This window comes from Solea solea, chromosome 7 (genome assembly GCF_958295425.1).
Source record: "Solea solea chromosome 7, fSolSol10.1, whole genome shotgun sequence".
NCBI classification, from domain to species: domain Eukaryota; kingdom Metazoa; phylum Chordata; class Actinopteri; order Pleuronectiformes; family Soleidae; genus Solea; species Solea solea.
In genome coordinates, this window is record NC_081140.1 from 12,651,501 (window position 1) to 12,673,823 (window position 22,323).

The 22,323-nt window shown below is 44.1% G+C and overlaps 1 protein-coding gene across 1 annotated transcript; it reads left to right on the plus strand.

Moving 5' to 3' along the window:
• The first annotated feature begins 3,594 nt into the window (after positions 1 to 3,594).
• Positions 3,595 to 6,474, plus strand: fzd9b (frizzled class receptor 9b). Its single transcript, XM_058634855.1, has one exon. It carries the CDS (start codon positions 4,128 to 4,130, stop codon positions 5,877 to 5,879), a length of 1,752 nt encoding a protein of 583 aa, XP_058490838.1. The 5' UTR covers positions 3,595 to 4,127; the 3' UTR covers positions 5,880 to 6,474.
• Positions 6,475 to 22,323: the final 15,849 nt, after the last annotated feature.

The window sequence follows — 22,323 nt, forward strand, 5'->3', positions numbered from 1 at the left end:
CTACTGGGTAAATCTGAACAAAGTATTTGAAGAACCAAAGTCACAGGATAACACTTTTGTACTTACTGATGGAGGCAGCAGTATCATCAATTCCTGTGTGTCCTGATGTAAAATCGCTCATTTTCCAGGCCTGGACTTTGGTGCACGAGAGTTAGCAGGCTGCCCATCTGCAAGAAGAAGAGGCAGTAAATATATTTTTTTTAACATATCATACACTGAAGCATAAGTACATTTTATTAGGTGGCTAAATTCTGTTTGTTTTTGTATCCCTGCTTGGAGCCATGTTACCGGCAAAAGCATGTGTCTGTACATGTCCAAGATAAGATAAGATAAGACACTATAAAGCCCTGTTTGGACGGGTTTTACATCAAGAGCCAGGGTAAAGTAATTATTATGAGAGCTTCTCCGTGACTTTTACCTTGTGTAAAAGGGTCTGGAAAAAATATTCCAGGTAATACTAATCCCATGCTTGAAGAAGCATTCACTTAGAGTCAGAGTCACGGGACTTCTGATTGCTTGAGGTGAATACATCTGTTCCCAAATGGTGTGGTTATGCAGCATAACGCACATGACGACATGAGGTTACAGTGGTGCGTAAATCAATTTACTCCTCCCACTTTTGGTAGTTTGGTAGCGATTTTGTATACCATGCGACTCAGCCATTAATATTACAAATAACATAACCCCCCTCCCCTTGTAAAACTAATTGTAGGTTGTAATAAACATGAATATATAGTTATGAATATATGATATAGATAAACATTAAATATTAATAGAATACCCAGAATATGTACAGCATGAGCTTAATATTTACAGTGCAAACATTGTAGAGGCTGATTCTTGGAGATGGCGGCATGCTCAGTGGAGTCAGTACTGACAGTGTGTCATTACCTCATACAACAACATTTCAAACAATCCCTTTTTAAAAATGAGGCTTCTTTGGATGTGAGGTCACAGTGTCATTCTTACATCTGTGTTGTCAGCATCAGTCTAGATGTTACAAACACATTCTGTGACAAGTGCCTTCAACAAGCGGAGTTTTAACTCGGGGGGGCTAATAGAGACAGTATGCAGTTGACAGCCAATTCAGTCCTGCAGGGCGAGAGGCCAAAATCCTTGAGTTCCTCCCCTGTTTGAGAAAAGATCAAATGCTCTGTGCAACAGCTGCGGAGCTACAGACTCTCCTTATTCTGCCACTAGATGGAAACAATCGTCCTATGCTCGGCACAATCAGTCTTCCATTCATTTGTTGCGTGTTATGTCAGATTGTGAGCACTGCATTGTCTTTTTTCATCATCGCAATGCAAATCCTCCTCCAGTGTTGATGAGGATTTTTCAAAGCATCACTGCTCAGCTGATCTACCCTGAGGCACCTGCCTCTGCTGAGGTGCTGTTAGCAAGGCAGTGAAACCCCGACAAGCTGCAGCTGGATAATATTAATTTCATTTCCACTCAATAATTTGTGTTGATTGTGTAATTTGCTCCAGATGTTGCACCAGTCGTGTACATTTATTGAGTAATGACATAGTCTACTCTAACCATTAACCAATGTAGAGATGGTTATACTTTATTCCATATACTATTTCTGTTTGTATATTACTTTACCATCATTCCACTTCATTTTTAGAGAAAAGTTACAGACTAAAAATTGACATTAATGTGAATTATTTCTGACAGTATTTCCATTTGTTACAACTTTATACCCTGCTGTTCAGTTTACACATTGGGATGACGTTCTACATTGTATGTATTACTATTAAAAAGAAATACCCAACACTATGTAAATGTGGTTAATGCATTTATGCATCAGTATCCACTGATGTGTACAACAATGACAGTGGCCATTCGTGTGCACAGTGAGCACTAAAGCGCTTTTAAAGTGGCTCTGCTATTTTTGCCTCCCATAATACAGAAAAACATGTGTCATACATAAATATGAACATTGCAAACAGAATCTCTCTGTGTTATTTATTTCCCCTACTGTTTAAGTCACATAATATTATTCATGTTTTTTCATGTCATTTCGCATGTAATATGATTACTTACACTAATATGTATATTACTCCCTCCAGTAAATGTTCTTCTGTCACTGATGGATTTATTTAGGTTCCACTTCGTCGCTTAGTGCATCTTAATCCACCGTCGAACTATCAAAAAGCATTAAACAAACATAGGCTAATGAGCACATAATGACGTCATGAGATAATTAAAAGAAAAACGATACGCACGACAACGTTCAAAATACACATACCTCGCTGACTGCACAAAACTGAGAGGGAATAAGCCGACAGGAACAAAAATATCTTCCAACAAAAAATATCCTCAAAATTAACGAGCAATAAAAGATTCTTACAAACTGCTTTTTCTTCAGCCTTCATGCTGCTTGTTGCTTGTGCATCAACTTTAAGTGTCCCCCGCACAACACAATTAAGAGACACACACCCATATTCACAGAAACAAACAGAATGCCATGACAACATGAAAATGAACACATACATAGCATATAATTTAATTAATAATTAACATCAGCTTAACTGATATATAAGTAAAAAACACTGTATATTATAGAGTTTGCATACTTTGAAGCTCCAGTTTGGTTGAAATGTCACCAATGATCAAAACTCTTTGTAATTAAAAACCTATTTTCTGTTTTGTCATTCTATATCAATGAAAGAAAGAAAGAAAGATCTACAGTATTAGTATAGTTAAAGGAAAACCAGTAGAATTATGCATGAAATTGTGATAGTGACATGAAAGAATCTTTAAAATGTTCTTAATTTAATATTGTATATTGTGTTGCTGCAGTTGTGTCTCTGCCAGATATATTCAGGGCCTTATAAAGTATAGTATAACATAGTAGGCTTGCATTACTAATATAGTATACCTATTAGTAGTTAAAGTAAAAGTAAAGTTAAAAAAGTAAAGTAAGTTAAAGTAAGTTGAAGTAAATCTGTAGGATTACGTGAGAAGAAGTAATAGATATATATATACTTTATATGGAACAGTTCCACCCCTGTTTATACTGTAAATATCAAGCCCATACTGTATATATTCTGATAACTGTCTACAATGTAATGTTCTATTGTAACTTTTTTATAGATATTGTTAATATCTTATTTATTATCTTTATCTTTATTGTCTTTCCTGCAATGACAAGGTAAATGTGCCCACAATAAAGGACTATCTTATCTTATCTCTTAGTAAGTGGCTTTATTTGACCAGTGAATTCCACTAAATTTACAGGACTTTTATCCTGTGGTTGACCCTGTCAGTTACATTCAGGCCTACAGTATTAGTAAGTATCAGTAAGAGTAAAAGTAGGATTGTGTATGAAATGAAAGTGTGACGTAAAAAGCAGTGACTGTTAGCTACTGTAAGTACAGTTGTACTTGATGTAAATTGCGTTGCTGCCACAGTGGCTGTGTCAGTGATATTCAGGGCAGAAATGTCAGAGGTATTTGACCGTCCTCCAGCATCTGTCTGATAATTTTCCTTGTGTGCGGCTCCGGTTGAAATGTGAGCGTCACGGAGCAGCCGCCTCCTCCTCCTCCTCCTCCTCCTCCTCCTCCTGCTTGACTGAAGTCCTTGTGAGCGGCTCTCAAACTTCAGTGTGCAGCCTGAAAGCGGAGGACGAAGAGTCTGAGCCAGCAGACACACGGACACACAGACACTGAGACAAGCAGGCAGTCAGTTCGTCAGACGGGCAGACGCAGAGACAGAGAGCCGCTGAAGGAGCTCTGTGACCGGGCTGCAGCCGCTCTGATAACCGTCGTACCCGCGGCGAGGATTTACTCTCCTTCTTTTTTTTTGGTGACTTTTTTTCCTCCGTCGTTTGTCGAAGTTTCCGATAATAGTCATGGACTTTACTGTCGCCTCTCCGTGGGATTAACCGTCTCAGTTTAAGACTGAATTATTAAACAGTGTTTCAGTGTGTGTGTGTGAGAGCGAGAGTGTGTGCAGCTGTTATTTTTGGAGTGTTTTTCTGACGGACCGTAAAGGCAGCACTTGGATCTGCCCCTCGGCATGGGGAAATAGCGGGGATCTGAGACTGTATCCGACCCCGTGATTTTGACTTTTTCATGGTCGTCTTTTAAAGAAAGAGCTGGGCTTCTTCTCAAACATTGAGCATGGATGGTTGTCTGTTAAAGGTGTCTGTTTTCCTCTGGTGTCTGCTGGTGATTTCTGGCTCCAGCTTTGAGATTGGCTCCTATGACCTGGAGCGAGGCAGACCGGCCAAGTGTGAGCCCATTGTGATCCCCATGTGCCAGGGCATCGGCTACAACCTGACCCGGATGCCCAACTTCATGGACCATGATGACCAGAAGGAGGCTGCCATTAAGCTCAATGAGTTTGCCCCACTGGTGGCGTACGGCTGTGATGTGCACCTCCGCTTCTTCCTGTGCTCTCTCTACGCCCCCATGTGCACCGACAAAGTGTCAACCTCCATCCCGGCCTGCAGACCCATGTGCGAGCAGGCCAGGGAGAGGTGTGCGCCCATCATGAAGAAGTTCAGCTACACCTGGCCTGACTCGCTTGACTGCTCCAAGCTGCCCACTAGAAATGACCCCAACGCTCTGTGCATGGAGGCCCCCGAGAACGAAACCAGGACGGAGGGCAAGAAAGGCGAGGGCATGCTTCCTGTGCCCCCTCGCCCGAGGCAGCCGAGCACCAGCAGCGGCCGCTCACCGGGCAGCATAGGCTCCTGTGAGAATCCAGACAAGTTCCAGTTTGTGGAGAAGAGCCAGTCGTGTGCACCACGCTGCTCCCCTGCTGTGGACGTCTACTGGTCCAGACAGGACAAAGACTTTGCCTTCATCTGGATGACCGTGTGGTCCATCCTCTGCTTTGTCTCCACTGCCTTCACTGTGCTGACCTTTCTCCTGGAGCCTCACCGCTTCCAGTACCCGGAGCGGCCCATCATCTTCCTCTCCATGTGCTACAACGTCTACTCTGTGGCCTTCATCATACGCTCGGTGGCCGGGGCTGAGAACATCGCCTGCGACCGTGAGCACGGCGAGCTGTACATCATCCAGGAGGGGCTGGAGTCTACTGGCTGCACCATCGTCTTCCTCATCCTCTACTACTTCGGTATGGCGTCGTCCATCTGGTGGGTCATCCTCACCCTCACCTGGTTTCTCGCTGCGGGGAAGAAATGGGGTCATGAGGCTATCGAAGCCCACAGCAACTACTTCCACATGGCTGCGTGGGGAATCCCTGCCTTAAAGACTATCATCATCCTCACAATGAGGAAGGTGGCAGGGGATGAGCTAACAGGACTGTGCTATGTAGGGAGTATGGATTCTGCGGCCCTCACTGGCTTCGTCCTCATCCCTCTCTCCTGCTATCTGGTCATCGGCACCTCCTTCATCCTCACGGGCTTTGTGGCGCTCTTCCACATCCGCAAGGTGATGAAGACCGAGGGCACCAACACGGAGAAGCTAGAGAAGCTCATGGTGAAAATCGGCATCTACTCCATCCTCTACACTGTGCCCGCCACCTGCGTCATCGTCTGCTACTTCTACGAGCGTCTCAACATGGACTACTGGAAGCTGAGGGGGCTGCAGATGAAGTGCGGCTCATTCAGCGGTCACAGCGGCGACTGCTCGCTGCAGGAGTCCGTGCCCACCGTGGCTGTGTTCATGCTGAAGATCTTCATGTCGCTGGTGGTCGGCATCACCAGCGGCGTGTGGGTGTGGAGCTCAAAGACCTTGCAGACCTGGCAGGGCCTGTGCAGCAGGAAGCTGACGGACAGGACTAGTAGTAGGAAGCCGTGCAGCGGCGTGAGCTGCGGTAGCACACACTGCCACTACAAATCTCCTGCTGTGGTTCTGCACATGGCCAAGACTGACCTGCACTCCGACAACCCCACACATGTCTGAGAGGCAGCACACACACACACACACACACACACACACGCTGCCTATCTGAAAGCACATACACTCATAGACACACACACATAGATAATGCCCTGTGTAAGGAGCTGCTAAAGACTTTATAAGAAGAGTGGATGAATTGAACAGTCGCTTACTGTTCTGCTGCTGCCAAGGGACACACAGGTACAGGCATCACTATGGGAAGCTCGTCCTAAACAGCATTGAAAAGCATAAAGGGAAATGTTCAGTATTGTTATACACATTATTGTTCCTGTTCATACTGTTCCGTACAGTCGACATGCCCAATGTTGCAAAGCCAAAAAAAAAGAAAAGAGAAAAAAAAGACTGTTATAGGAGGCATCTTTGAAAATATTAGCACATCCTCCTTCCAGAAAGTGGCATGCTAAACTGTATAAATCTGTATAAATGTTTTATTTATTGTAAATATATTTAATTTAAAGTCCCCCCCCCTTGTCTCTTATCAGAGTTGTTAAGATACAGTTATTAAAGGTCAAGGGAAATTAAGTGCCTTTTATAAGAACTCTGGTTATGGCCTTTTTTGGAGGATGAAATAAATTTGTGGAGTTCATGTTCAACTGTCTCTCTGCCTGGTGTTATTTTGTGGTCAACGTGAAAATTTACCATTTCAACCGTCTCGACCAGAGACCTAATAGTTGCAAACGATTGCTCATTCCAGCCTTTTCCTGCCCAATTTTCTTGCCATTATTCTTCTTCTAGTGTGTGCGTGTGTGTGTGTGTATCAGAGTCTTCCACCAAATGTGTTTTCATCCAAGTGCATGCCACACATCCCAGAGGCGTCCCCAATAATAATCCTCAAAGAGAATCACTGATGAATAGAGTGACAAACCATGGCAAGTGATCATGTTTGCATCATGCTCTCCGAATTGGCAGAGGCAGCTTGCAGAGGAATATATTTAATTAATGGCTGTTTTAATCCTCGCACAGATTCACTGCTGTTGCCCTCTCGCTGCTCCATTTGATCCTCGAGCAAACACTCATCACTTTGATCCGAGACGACAAAGCTGAAGTGGATTTCAGCCACGTTGCACGGTTTCACTGACAGATTTGAGTTCAGCACAGGCACTCAAAATTGCGGTCGTTCATTGAGTCGATGGATTATTAACCTGATATCAAAGTTTCTATGTGGTTTGTAGCTTTTGGAGGCCGAGTTTTTTTTTATTTTTATTTTTTTTGTTTTTACATAAATCAAGGGGATGCCTGGACACAAAAGATCCAGATTTCCGTTTTTTAGTTTGAATTTGATACGCTTAAGGCATTTTGTTTGGCCGTGGACACAATGCAGCCAATAAATCGTTCACAAACCACCACGAGGTACAAATAATTACAGGCTGTTTCACAGAAAAACTATGCATAACTTTATTTTTATTAAGTAAATACTCTAAATTGGTTCTTGCAGCTAACTTTTCTGTAGTAAAGTTGGTTTTTACTGTGCACGAGAGCCACCACGTTCTCAGATGGTCCATAAAAAAGTGAAAATAAATAGCTTTTACATCACATGACTTGTAACATTTTCAGCGGTAATGTAAATTGAAGCCCCCCACACACACACACACACACACACACACAGAAAGTCATTCCCTGGCAAACACACTAGAAATGACTGTGTTTGACAGTGGGATAATTGACTGTTTGTTATGAGTGTGCGTAACTGTGCGCCGTGTCACCAGCAGCAACACCAGCACAAGGGAGCGTGATAGTATGGAAAGACTGCGATGACCAGGAGTTTGTTTACATTGCATTAGAGGAAGCTCAGCTTCAGTGTGAAGCAGGCGTGTGCTAACTGACATCTCCAGAGGTCTGGAGCTGTTTTGTTTTCATTTTTCCACCATTTGCATTCCTCCAGTGAAAGTAAGATTCATGCGCCGCAGCTTGTTCCATGTTAGTGTTCATTTACCAAACAAATCAAAGGTGCGTCGCCTCTCTGTAGTAAATGAACCACGCGTGGATCCGTGCGACGCCTAAGTTAACTTCAATTACGTATTTCTTCCTCCTGCAGAACAAGATGTGGGTTAACTACCAACATCCTCCCCCCGCTTTTGTTTTCATTACTCAGCCATTGTAGACGCTGTCCATGGCTTGGCAGGCGAGAAGCTGCCTGTCCTGGACTTCAACACAGTGTGGATCACATTTAACTATTAAGAAGGCCTGTTTTTCTTGGAGCACGATCTCAGCCGGAGACTCGACTGGTGGTGTTTCAGCCACATGTTCCAGTTCATGGGTGCCTGAGCGGGGGGCGCGTGCTTCCTCCCCAGTTTACACTCCAGTGACACGACCCAGAGAGGCCTAACACTTGCTGTGTGAGACACAGAGCAGCTTGTTCCACCTGCACTGATTAGATAGGAAGGAAAGGGTTAGGGACATTATGGTGTTTGTCTTCATTTAGCAATACTTTTGTTTTTACCCTTTGAACCCCCTCTGAGCATTCTGTTTAAAATGTTTGCTTTTAATAGCTTAATATGACTAACTGTTTGTTTGTTTTTTTAAAAAAGGGGGCAACACGACTGACTTGAAACAATGCTCTTTTTGCTTTTCTACAAATATGAATTCTGTCACTACATTTCCAGGTCACTGGTGGCTATTTTTAGCTTCGCTCTCACAGAGGAAAGGAATCACACTGCACTGAGCTTCAGATAGAGAGGCAAGGAAGAATGGCTCAGTCCAAAAACAGAGTTTGTTTGAGCTGTGGTTCATTTTGGCGCCAGAGATGTGGCTGCCGGGAACACCTTCCTTATAAGCACACCCCACAAGCACACACACACACACACATTCTGGTCCAGCTTACTTAATGAGGACACATTTGGACATTCTGCATTCCCTAGTCACTTACCCTAAACTTAACCATCACAACTACATGCCTGACCACAACCCTTGTCCTAAAACCCTTGGGGACACTTTTTTCTAAACTGTCCTTGCTTCCTATGTTGTTGTTTTGTTTGTTTTAAGGGTCAGGGTTATGGGTCAACGCCTTTTTATAACCCGTACTCTGTACACACACAATCATATTTATAAACCCTAAACCCTCACCTAACCTAAACCAAATATGACCCTATATTAAAGGGATATAGAGCCTAAAACTTAAAACATGTCATGATGTGTAACATTATGTCCCCATAATGTGATTGCATAAAAAGCTAAGTTCCACCACATACAAACACACACACACACACACACACCTGAGGTGTGCAGTGCTGCTGCCAGCCAATCGACACACGTTTTGAGGAAGAACCCACCACACTTTTCCAGTAACGTCCCATCTCGGGAGCGAGCGTGCGTTCAGTCTCATTCAGAAGATTTGGCCGCGTCTCCTCGCTGTTTTCCTTCTCCTCTGGCTCAGGAGGTTAAAAGTGTCAACGTCAGTCGCACTGTGCAGCGAGTTTGTCTGTCGGGCCAAGAGTGAGAGGCTACTCCCAGAAAAGGCAACGTTTCTCCTCACAACACTCTCAGGAATATTTCATTGTGAGCCTATAACGCCGTGTGTTTGTTGACTCTACAGCAACACGGAACATGTCTGTTTACTCAGGATTGGGGGAATTTGTTTGGTTTTTTAAGGCACATGAATACCTCTGTGTTTTTCCCGCTGTACACGCGGGCGCCCGTGTTTTTGTCTACTGAGGAGAAACCCCTCCATCTGGTCATGAGTCTGATTAAAGGCAATCATTATGGCATCAATGTGCCTCCCCCGTAGACTTTAACCCCCTGCCCACTCCTGAGGGGAAAAGGGAGAAAATAAAGCATCCTTCATTACACTGCCCTCCCTTCTCCTGCAGTCCCTCTCCCCACCCCCTTGAGCACTATCCCTTTCCTGTGCTGTTTTGATGTGTAAATGAGTGCATTGAAAACCTGCAGGCCCCCAAAGAGATGCTTTCCATGAAAATGCAGCAGTCAGAGAGCACCAGAGTTCAGACTGCTCAGCACTCCTCGCAACCAGACTCCATTCAGACAACAGAGTGCACCGCTTTACTGCTGCTGCTGCTGCTGCTGCTGCTGCTGCTGTTACAACCGGACACAAACATGTGTAAAATCACACACACACACGCTGACCCATGTCACCACATTAACATTTTACACTGTAAACTCACACAAATAAGCACTGGAGGTTAAAACTAAGTCACATTTTTTTTTAGTCCAAAAGACAGAGGATAGAGGAAATAGTGTCAAGTGGCTGAAGAGATGGAGCAGCTGAATTTTGTTTTTTCTGCAGCATTTATCACATCAGGGAAGTCAACGCTCACACACTCACAGGCTGAGACGGGAGATTGTTCAGGGCGAGGGAATTTCTTGTCATGTGTTATCTACTCTGATGTACAGTGTAATGCACTGAAATGCTTCTCTGAGATCCATCGGGGATGATTTGCTCATGACATGAGTTTGTCTTTTTCTACTCGGCCTAATTAGGTGTGTCACTGCATCAAAATAAGGCTTCACATGAATACGACTCACTCATTTATTAATTTAACATATGCTCATTTGTGTTGGAAACACAGTCAGCTTTTGTTCAAGAAGAGAAAGACGTGAAGCCTCAGTGACTGACAGATTTATGACTTGGTCAGTGGTGATGTATTGCAGTGGAAATACTGTAAGTTTTGTACCTGATGTGAGCTGAAGGACAGACGTCCTCAGATGTCCAGATGTCGTCCTTTCATCTCCATCCAAAAAGGTAGAGACGTGAGCCGAGAGGAATGTCCCTTTTTAAAATAAACGAGGAGGATGAATATGAATCCGCTCCAAAACTGACTCAGATCAATATGTAAATGTCAGTGAACACAACAGAGTGCATGTTGTATGTTGTTTTCATACAAAAAAGTGTTTAATCATCGCTTCAATCATTTAAATGATTCCTTTATTTTCTCTCAGTGTATCTGGTTTTTACCTCAGCCAAAGAGATCGTGTTTTTGTGTTTGTTTGTCTGTGTGTGTGTGAGCAGCAAAGTAAAGGATGGATTTGGCTGAAACTTTGTGAGGTTTATGTCTTTGTTTGTGGCCCATGTAAGTTCACTGCCTGTTCACTGTTGACCTTGTGAGAAAATGTACATTTTCCTCTGAGTCTCTGCACAGTCAAGATCCCAGTAACACATTTATGATTAGAGGGGCAGGATCAGCTCGAATTAAAAGATCTAAGGAACAAACACATTTCCAGTGACATTATCGGGATGATGCATGAAAAAGAAAAGCTCACGGATCACACTTCCATGTGCAAATTGGCAAAACATAGCAACACTGACACGTTATACTTGGAGCTGTTTGAAAGTGGCAACGTTTACAGTTAAAAACATAAGCTTTGTGATGGATTTCAGTGAATGTCGTGAAAAGCTGAGCCGGCCGAGCACTTTAGTGACTCTCCGACTGACTGACATCTTAGTTTGGGTTCATAGGGACACGTACACAGATTACATCTAGATCTCGTTGCTCTACAAAGATTAAATGCACTTACTTTCAGAGTTACTTTGGTTAAATGCAGTGAAGTCAAAGATGTTCTAGGTGCAAACAGGTCAGGTCGAAGGAAAGCAGGAGCTGTGGCACGACACAAAGTGGCAGCAACGTCTAAACACAGTTCAAGTCATGTTATGAAACACTGCAGAGGGAGAGAAGTTTCAAGACAAAGTTTCCAGCTTTTTGCTTTTTTTTTTCATGTGAGTCTCTATGTGTTCTTTCATGTGCTTTGATCAACAAGCTGAAGTAAAGCTTTCTCGTGCCTCTGTACTCATTCCTGTGCTCCGTCTGCCTGTGGCTGAAGTGAGAGATGAATCAGGGAACAGAGGGAGGTTCCGCCACTCGCTCGCGCTCTCTGAAGCCAACAGCATTGCTGTGATCACAGTTAATCTCTTTTGCCACTCTGCTGCCATCTCTTCAAATGCATTCATCTTATTTCCAATCGTGTTCACTGCCTCCTCTTCCTTTCTAATTAGGTGCCATCAAGATTTCAGAAGTCACCCTTTGGTGTTTTGCAGGAGGCGAGATGGCTCTTTGAGCCAGAGGGTCAGCGATGGCAAGTATTTGTTTGAGGGACGCCTTTCATCATTTTGTTATGATGCACGATCAGAGGCTCGGGGATTATGTAGGTCAGACGTTGGAGAGTGAGAGCGCCCCTTTTGTAGCTGCCATTTTTATTCAGTTGCTAGGCAGCACCCGCTCTAATCTCTTGTACCAAAGAGTCTCTCCCCAGAGAAAAAAGAGAGGGAGCAGGAGTTACAAAGGATGGGGGGGGGGGGGGGGGGGGGGCACAGCATCAACAAAGAGCACAAACTCAAGCAAGGGCTGCTTTTAGAAACACTTTAAAGGGAGAGTGAGTGTGGAAGGACAGGATGTGGGAGTCTAAAGTTCAGCCCTGAAACCTGCTCAGACCCTCCTGGACCTCTTTAAAAGCCTTGTGCCACTGATTGAATAATGAAATGATGATTAAACCAATCACACAGTTCCAGCAGCAGCAAGGTCGATTCAATTCAATGCTGGGAAACATGATTTTGGCGTAAGAGTATGGGAGCTGAGCATCTTCAAAACAAGCAGAAATGCCCCAGTGGGACGATTAAAGTCAGGTAGGTGATGTGAGTCACAGTTTTGGCACAAATTGTCTGTCAGCAGGTACTGGAGTGGATCAGAACCCCTCAGATCCTTGGCTCACTTGTCTGGCAAAGTGTGTCTGCTGTCACACTGTCACTGCACCCCCAACCCCCCCCCCCCCCCCCACACACACACACACACACACACCCCAGCCCAAATGTGCTCATGTCACGCTTCGCCATCAAAGGCTCACCCCACGGCACAGAGCTGATGCACAGAGATCCCCTCCCCTCCTCCCACCCCGGGCTCAGTGTAAGGATCTGCTATTCTCCACTGCATTTCACCGTCTTTGAGTTTGGAGTTTTGAAGTTTGTTATTGTCTGTGCTTTTATTTTTTTTGTCTTTTTCTTTCTTCTGCCTCTCATTCACACTTCACTTGTGTGTTGTGTTTCATATTGACTGTTTTTCCACTCTGGCACTGTTGGCTCTTTAGCAGCCATGTAATCACTGATGTACCTGATTTCAATAATTCAGCATTTTGCAAAGACAGAGGAAGCTAGTAAAGGTTTTCAGGGAAGAAATTAATCTTATTTTGTCAAATGTTTTGGCTTAGGGCCAACTGTATTATGACATTGGAAGGAATTTGATCTGCAAACCTGAATAAAAATCCACAACAAAGCTTACGCAGTACCACACTGAACCAGAAACTGAAAACATGAGAACATCGCTGTGCGTCCAAAGATGCTAAACTATTCCTGGGACATATGGTCTCAAACAGAGCAGTGATTTCACTGAGCCTTTCTGAAGGTATAAAAGCCCTTTGTGAGGCAGCTCCACAGTTTGTATGGCTGCTGTAATTGTCTAATTAAGGGAGAACTGTGAGTGTGTGTGGCGTTTGGGTTGAGGTGGGGTGGGGTGAGTGGTGTGTGTAGGGGGACCCATCATAACATCACCCGAGGAAACCATTTTTCAGCCCTGGTTTCTGTTCTTGCTCTTCTCCAAAATTAACCTGTTCATTAACTGGTGTTTTGTACATTTTGTCGGCGACGTTGTCCAGAGTTGTTTGTGTTTTGAGGACGAGATGGGACAAAAAAATTAAATTAGACATTCCATGCCAGTTCAAACACATTCAACTAAAAAGAAAAAAAAAATTCCTATCATCAATTAAGCCCCTTTTTTCTGGCCAGGACTGTTGACTCAGGCTGATCACTGTACATTAGCCAGTCTGTAGTAAAGGAAACCAGCTGGGGCCACACTCACTCCAACACTGGACCTTTTGTCAAGGTCTCAGCCCCCTACAAGTAAAATAAAAACCTCGTTGCATGAGAGATACTCTTTGTGCAGAGGCAGACATTGTTCCTATTGTGGCGTGTCAAAGCTGACATGCCAGGTCCAACACAGTGCTGAATAAACTGTGGTTTGTGTACATACTGTAACTGTAGGCTGTGGAAAAGGAGCGAGGCAGCGCGGTCTGTGATGATCTTGGCGGCCGGCGAGGATTTGGCATGCGGAGCCAGCGCTGGAGCAGCAGTACCACATGCGGCCTTTTCCCTCTGGATAATAAGTGCTTGTGAAGCAGAGAGGGAGAAAACCTGCAAGGATCAGCCTTCCTGTTCACACCCCATCATGCATGAGCTGGCAGGATCTTAGTGTTGTTCTGGTCTTGAGACATTTCCTGTGCGTGTTTTTTGGGTTGCATCTGGGCTTGTTTACAACTCAGGGTAGAGCCTCATTAAGTGGAGCATGGTTATTGGCTAATGACGGGGGGGGGGGGGTTTCAAGTGCCTATGAGTGGGGCCAGACTGTAGCCCCAAACCAGAACCCAACTGGGCCAGGTGTTCATGACACATTTTACAATAAAAACATCCTCACACATGTAGTAAATGATAAAAAAAACATCAAAACCAACAATTTAGCTCCTCTCTTAGTGCCTCAGGATGTAAAATATCTTCATTTATTGCAGCACAGCTCTACAGTTTCCCAAATAGTGCTTATCGGCACATTTAATGTGTTGGTAAAACTTCAAAATGATGGGGGAAAAAAAAGAAGGATTCATAATGAAGCTATTCAGAGCAACAACTCGTGTCCTGGATAGGTTTTTAAAAACAAATAACAGAGCTCTCTGTCACAGAGGAATAAGATATATCAGTGTTTTGTCTTTTGATGAAAAACAAGCAATATCAGTGATCACAGCTGTATCCTTTCTAATGAACCTCTTTGCACACAGTGTGCAAAGTCTCCACAGACACCTCTGCTGCTCCAGCCAGAGACGGTGGCCTTGATTCATCCTCTCTGGTCATGCACACTCAAAGAGCCCCTTTTCCCCTCATTCATCTTCCTGTGCACACAAAGCATACAGGACCCTCGCGGCTCAAAGAACCGTCTCTCAGCAGCAGCAGCAGCTTCATGAATTCCTCCACAGCTTCCGTGTGAAGTGTCCTGCGAAGACTAAAGCTGTGCAGCAGAGGACAAAGCAGAGAGGGATTAGAGTCGACGTCCCCCCCCCCCAAACCCCCCCAACCAACCCTTTTCTGCTCATGCACACTCGCACTGTGTAACACTCAACATAATCAAACATTCACCCAGTGTGACACACAACACAACCAAACACTCTTCTGGGGCCGTGCTACTAAAACAAACTCCAGCGCTGGGAGCCCCGGCACAGGGGAGAAGTGGCGGAGGAGCAGAGAAGCCGGATGCAAGGAAGGCCAAGAACTGGTGGTGTTTATGCTGCACAGCCAGAGAGTGGGAAACGCATGGAACACGATCTCCATGTTTTCCTTACCCCGGCTAATCCGACAAAACTACAGAGGGAGCAGATTCTCTTACAGACAAAGCTGCCACTTAGATATTTATCCTCTCTAAGACAAACATCTGGCCCCAGTGGGCTCCTTTCATAGAGTGATATGAGTGGGTGTGATACTCGGCTACATTTATCTGGGTGTGAAGTTTTAATTAAAAGTGAAAGCGATGCCCGACAGCTAACCCTCCTCCTTCAGCTTTTTGTCTATCCCCAGAGCTTCATCTGAACGTGGAGTGAAGTGGGGGGGGGGGAAAGGATAACTAGTGATGAAGAGGCAAACGACAGTGCGGCGGCGGGGGAGAAAACTGGACAAACACATGCAGACACAGAAGGAGAAGAGTAATCTATCTACTGAGGAGGTGCTCGGGGTGTGAAAGCCTTCCTCTTATTGCTGTTTGTTTTCAGTTGCAGTCAGATGGAACAGCCTGGATTACAGACAAAGTGCATGTTGCCCCCCACACACAGAGGAGGGCGTATTGCTTACAGAAAAATCTGCTTACTCTCCAGAGTCTGGTTTTCCAGGAGCACCCTTGCATGGAAGACCGTCAGCTGGCTCAGAGCAGACAGGAAGGAACCAGGGCTCACTTTAGGGCATTCATTTGTCCTGTTTTGTGGTTTTCCACCGTTTTTTTGGGGGGTTGTTTAATGTCTTTATCTTGCGGCCCAACACAAAGATGCATTTGTGCAGCGGTTTTTACAAGTAACACCGAGGTCATGCTGTGTTTACCAGTCACCTCCGGTCACAAAGTGCCAGGGCTTCATTTATGAGATGGCGCATGGATTCTTTCATCACTTTCAACTAAGACAAAAAAAAGAAAAGCAGCTCATTGTACTCACACCGTGTTTAAAACAGCACACATAATAAAGTCAAACCTCCCATCAATCACTTCTAATTACCTTTAGGAGGCAGAAACAAGTGCGTGAATGAGCGTCAATATGTGCACTTGATAAAGGTTCCAGGTGACTTTAAATTACTTTGTTATTTTTACACACAGCAGTTCATTTTGTTAATTTCACTTTAAAAAAGAAACGGCAAATGTAGGCCATTTGACAGAGGTCAGATTCACCGTGGGCCTGTTTATATTAGTCAGACTATAACAAATGATAAGACTGAGACTTTTTCTTTTATGGCACTGGCTTTGTTTTGGTTTTGTATAAACAGTGTACGTTTAATCACCCACACGTCATCTTTTATGCATCACATTAAGTATTTGCTGTTGCTTTGTACAGATTTATATTGTGGAAGGTAGATCTGAAAGTAAATACTTGCTCCGGGTGTCACTGACACATGTCCTGTGCGTGGATGACTTAAAGCTGCAGCGTCTAACTTTAAGGCAGTTTCAGAAATGATGTCACATTATTTGTATGCTGCGTGTCAGCAGCAGCAGAGGTTGTTGTTTTTTTTAGCAGTATAATTCACTTCTGGAACTGTTTGTGGGCTCTTCAGTCATACTCCAACCTATTAGGAGAATAATATATTTATTTTATTTTATTTAACCTTTATTTAACCAGATAAAAGACCCATTGAGGGTCACAAGGGTGACCTGGCCAAGAAAGGCAGCAGCACACGTCACAGTTAATAAAAACAGGGAGATAACAGTTACAAAACAAACATTGAAATATAAAAGTGCGAGTAAATAGACGGAGTTGTGGTTGCTGTAACAATGTAAGAACACGGGCACTGTTCACTGGATTCCCGTTGTATATAAACAGTGAGCTGCTGCCGCCAAAACAAATCACTTCCTGTGTGCACAAGATCCAAACACTGCTGAACTGAGACAGCTGATAGGCTGAATCCGCTTTGTGTGAACTCATTCGACGTCATAGTCTTTTGTTGATATTTAAAAGCGACACAGTTGCATTTTACAAGTGTCATCCCACCTGATGACATGTCAGGCTCTTTGTCATAGAGACAGTGTGTCCTAAGATGTGTTACAACTGAGCACAGTAACACTCTCACTGTCTCACTGACGCCAGAGTTCTACCCTCCTCTGGCGACAGTGGGAGCCAGGAAAGGTGGCATAAAGCCTGGCCTCTGAGTGCTCCAGACTCCCTGGGTCTTGGGGAAACCAGAAGGCATGATCCAGTCTGTGGAGGCCATCCTTGAAGCATACACACCTGGGCTGAACTTGAACGGAAAACCCGCCTACTTTTGGGGGGGAACAAGGGAGAATTATTCTCATTTCAAAACTGAGAGTGGCTCAAAGAAAAGCGTCTCTCTGTCTCTTGCTTTGTGCTGTGTAGAGTTCCCTCATGTCTGATTGGAGTTCACCCAGAGTGTGTGTGTGTGTGTGTGTGTCTCCTGGCTCCTGTCTGCCATCCGTCTGCCTCCCCTGGATTGGACTCCTGTCGCCTTCACAGTGAAGGGCCACTCAACCTGGGTGGATATTCTTTCCCCCCACATCTGCTATGAATTTAGCGGAGCCAGGCCATTCAAAGGCTCCTTTATGGAGAGAGCTGTGACTGCTCGCTATTAAGACACACATGCACGTTTGCACACCTTGGCACACATGCACACAAACGTTTGTATTCATGCACACGTTTACACTCGTGCCTGGGTCTAAATATGCACTTTTATAACAGTGTGCTGTCTTTGTCTTAGCCTCATAATTACACACACACACACACACACACAAACAAACATAATGAACTTAAACGTCCCCAGAATATACAAGGATCTGACCTTAAGTCAGAACCAACAGCTGCAAACTCTTCTTTTTGCTGTTTTTTCTTTAAGAGAATTACCCGTGCATGGCAGAGTGGCGCGCAGGGTTTTTTTTTTGGGCCATTACACACTTTAATCTGTTTACTGCCGACATGCCTCTCACTGGGCACACGCACACTCCAGAGAAACATGAGCTGTGACAGCGGCGGGGATCAGTGTTGCTGGAGAGTCATACTCTGTGAACACTCCGTATCAAAAGCATATTCAAAGCAGTTGTTTGACGTATTAGAAGCTCATTTGAAAACATGCAGATTTGCGGACGAGGCAAATTGGACACGAGTGTGAGAGTGGATGGTTGTTTGTCTCTATATGTGGCCCTGTGATGTCAGCTGGGATTGGCACCAGCGACCCTCGTGTGGACGATAAAGTGGTATATGATGAATGAATGAATGAATCAGTCAATGCTTAGCTAAGCCTGGCTCGTTATATCTGTTTTGATCCTTTAATGGCGTGCACAAACTAAAAACACATAAACCTCATGAAACCATGGTTTTCACAGTAAGAGTGTCCTTGATTTAATTCCCAATTTGGCCAGGAGCCTGTGGAGTTTGTATGTTTGATGGACAGATGGATGGCTCTATTGAGAGGTGAATAAAAACAACTGTAGCTCAGTAGTTAACATCTTACACTGTAGGATACAAGAAAAAAGAGAATATATTCTCTTTTAACTTAAGCAAGCAAGAATAATGAAAAAAAACAATCTATCATTCACATTTTCTGCTAGTGTGAGTCAGAGTCAGAGGGTTTAAGATCCGCTGTGTGACATTTAAAGGTGAGACTACGGATTGTAACAAACTGTGGAAAGACAGCTGTTCATGTGTGTTTGCATAAGCCTCGGCCTCAAACTGAAATTTCCATTTCCTTGATTGAATTTCATGAAATTGCCATTCCCGCCATGAAAAGTGCCGCTCTGTGTCAGGTGCACGACGCATCGATGGATGTTTAAGAAATCTCCCACTGCTCAAAACAGTCGGACCGAGTTAATTGGCTTTTTTTTTTCATCCGCCGCTATAAGCTTAAGTAAGGAATCCAAAGATACTCTGTATTTTAAGCCTGTTGAACATGTGGGGATCACTGCCTTGACTGAACAGTAAAAATTAAGCCTCAGTATGATTCATGAAAGGCTTCGGCCCAATTATAACGTCTACCAGTTTGACCGCCTTTCATCTTCCCTGTAACGTGCTCATCCAATTGTTACTGCTGCCGTATCACGATCCACGAGTTCAAAGAAAGCCCTGCCTGTCTGAGGTTCTTCTCTCTGGGTTGTTTTCATGTGACATTAAAATAGTATTATGTATAAACTGGTGGACAAGAAGAAGCACTTTTTCTTTCCTTTGGGATGAGGGCGTCGTGCTCCCGGGAGAACAGTCGTCCTCTGAACTGCTTCGCTTCTGTACTCCATCACTTTTTCTGCCCTTTTGCTGTGGTTATATCATCAAAGGCAGAGGACGCACATCAGTGGAGAGAAGCCTCTGTTTTGTGAATAATGCATTAACAGTCATTTGTACTTGCACTTAAAGCAGAGGGGAGAGGGATTCGGGGCACGGTCGCATACGATAAGTTGGTGTTGGCACTCGATTGTCAGGTCACCTTTATGCTCTGTGAGCGATTATGTTACTTCACTCCTTTCTCCACTCAACTGCCTCTATCTCCCCTCTCCTCATTTCCTCTGTGTGCACTCCTGCAGCTGCCAGCACTGGCTCAACTCCCATCATGCACCAGGGCGTCGTCTCCTGTGTGACACGGCGTCACCTGGACGTTTTTTTTTAAAGGTGATCGTGACACAGATGTTGGGAAACCACAACAGAGACCATTTCAAATCTCACTCTACCGAGGTTTTACCTCAGTCAGAATGAAACAGGAAGCCACAGGTCAGCTTACATTTTATTTTGGAACTGTTCAATTACAATTGTATTAACAATGGATTAAATAACGTTGCATAAAATTGTACGTATTATATTCACATCATATAAAGTGGTTCTTGTAAATATTCATTTTCAGCAGTCAAGACCTTTAACACCAACCGAATTAGGCAAAGGGAAGAAGGGTATTTATTCATTCATGCATTCATGCATTCATTCATTCATTCATTCATTCATGCATTCATTCATAGAGAGAGAGGGTACCTCATGATACAATACACGATACATGGTCCACGATACAATGATTGTGTGATAATCAATATATTGTTATTGCACGTGGAAGGACGACGATATATCACCAACTGGATATTTTCACCCACTCTTAAGTGTACACGGTTAAGGTTTCATGATTCACAGCTCATCACGTCGGGTGGAAGAAGTGTGGGAAACACTCTGGCTCTCTCCCTCTCTGCCAAATGCCCTCTGTGCTGACTTGGACCTGAGGTAAATATTTGCAGGGTGGGTTGTTCTGCTCGTACACACACTGGGCAGATGACTCCCGCTGTCGGGGTTCAAAGTTTAGTCTGCACGTGGCCAGAGTTTGCACCTGCTGCTGCTGCTGCTGCTGCTGCTGCTGCTGCATAAAACCAAGGCAAACAATCTAAAAACTTGCATCCAGACACGTTAGATGAAGTACACGTGTCCCGAGCTGACCTCCTGTTGTTCAGTCACTTGTCTTGTCAAACCACACCCAACCGACATCCCAAATAAAAACACATACAAAGTGAATCATTTACCATTTGTGACCCACTGCTGAGCAGAAAGTGCAGGTTCTTCTGGTAAAGTATTGTAGTATTGATGGTTTTTAGGTTTAACAGGGATTAGTTTAACCATTGATGTTTGACAAAGGGAGGACACACTGGCTGCTGACCGGATACTCACGGTGAACTCTCTCTCCAACTCACTCGCCACAATAAAAACAACAGGCCACACTCTACGGGAGAAAAACACGCTATAGATTTGACTAGATCTACTCCAGTCAAAATTAAATGAATTGTTTCCACATTACACACCACAGTATACTGGTAAGTGATAAATCACCTCACAGTCATATGACTAACTGTATTAAAGTGGCTATAATTGATTTAGTCTGACGGTGGAGACCAAAAACAAAGTGTGAACATGAAAGTGAACCAAAAATGATGAATGCTGGACTTCGCCATGTGACTAGAGACAACTCCAAATGACTGGTAATGTTGATAAATGATACCTTGGAATATTTTCTTTATATAATGGCTCAAATATGAACTTGTATTACTGTAAAACGTCTGCCTCAAAACACATCGAATATTAGGTAGGTAGGTAGGTAGGTAGGTAGGTAGGTAGGTAGGTAGGTAGGTAGGTAGGTAGGTAGATAGGTAGATAGATAGATAGATAATGAAGTCATTGGTTCCTTTGACCTCAGCAGGGAGTCAGAGGTTGGTGATGAATGTGTGTCTCAGCTGTTTCAAAGCGTAGGATTCACCGCATGAGTCATAAACAATCTTCACATGTTTCCTGAGTTCAGAAAGAAGCAGCAAACATCTCAAAGTTAATATTGGCCTTATCATGGCTCAGCTATCTCAACTCATTCTTTCAAGCTCAAGAGACCAGTCCTCCACAGAGCCACACGATCTACGTCATGATCGGAGTTCATCCGGAGTTCATTCAAATCACACATAGATCACTTCAGTGCGCGATGGTGTTCACTTTGGGGTTTGGCTGCAAATTAACAAAACCCTCAGCCAACCAAGGAACGGGAATACTGAATATCATCAAAACCAAAAGGAAATCTCTGCAACAGTTCCAATAATTGACCAAAAACACAATGATACAGTTTGGTAAAGTATGATTCAAAATGCAGCCAACGAGAATGAAAACTAACAAAGTGAAAGATCATTTTCCATTTATTGAAGTGTCACTAATGACATGCTGTGTTTGCACTGGCTTTTCTCGGGTGTGACCTTTACTCTGATCCGTCTTGGCCTCGACACCTGTTGCCAACGTACAGATGGCTCACAGACTGTCAGCACCTCGCCGTTACATATTTCAGAGGATCTTGCTGTCCTCCTTGTTCTCTCCTCTGCTCCATACATCACACACACTCACACACACACACACACTCCGTGCCGACTTTTTTAGATGGTGGGAATCATCACTACCTGCTGAAACACCGTTTTTCATACACAGAAAACAACTTTAACTGAGTGTGGAGTAGTGGAATGAAATGATTGATTTGTTGCACAAACAACCTTGAAAAACTGTAATGTTGGAGGTGTGTTGGAGTGGGGACACATGAAGGGCAGTGGGTCCCGAGGACCAGAATTGAGAAACACTACACTACACCAACCGTGTGGTACTTTATTATGCTGACGTCCTGTTCACAGCCCTCAAAAGTGTCCAGGATCAGTTGAGGATGCACCTTACAGTGAAGACAGATATTATCATGGAATTACATCCATCCTTAAGTGGAGGATAACGA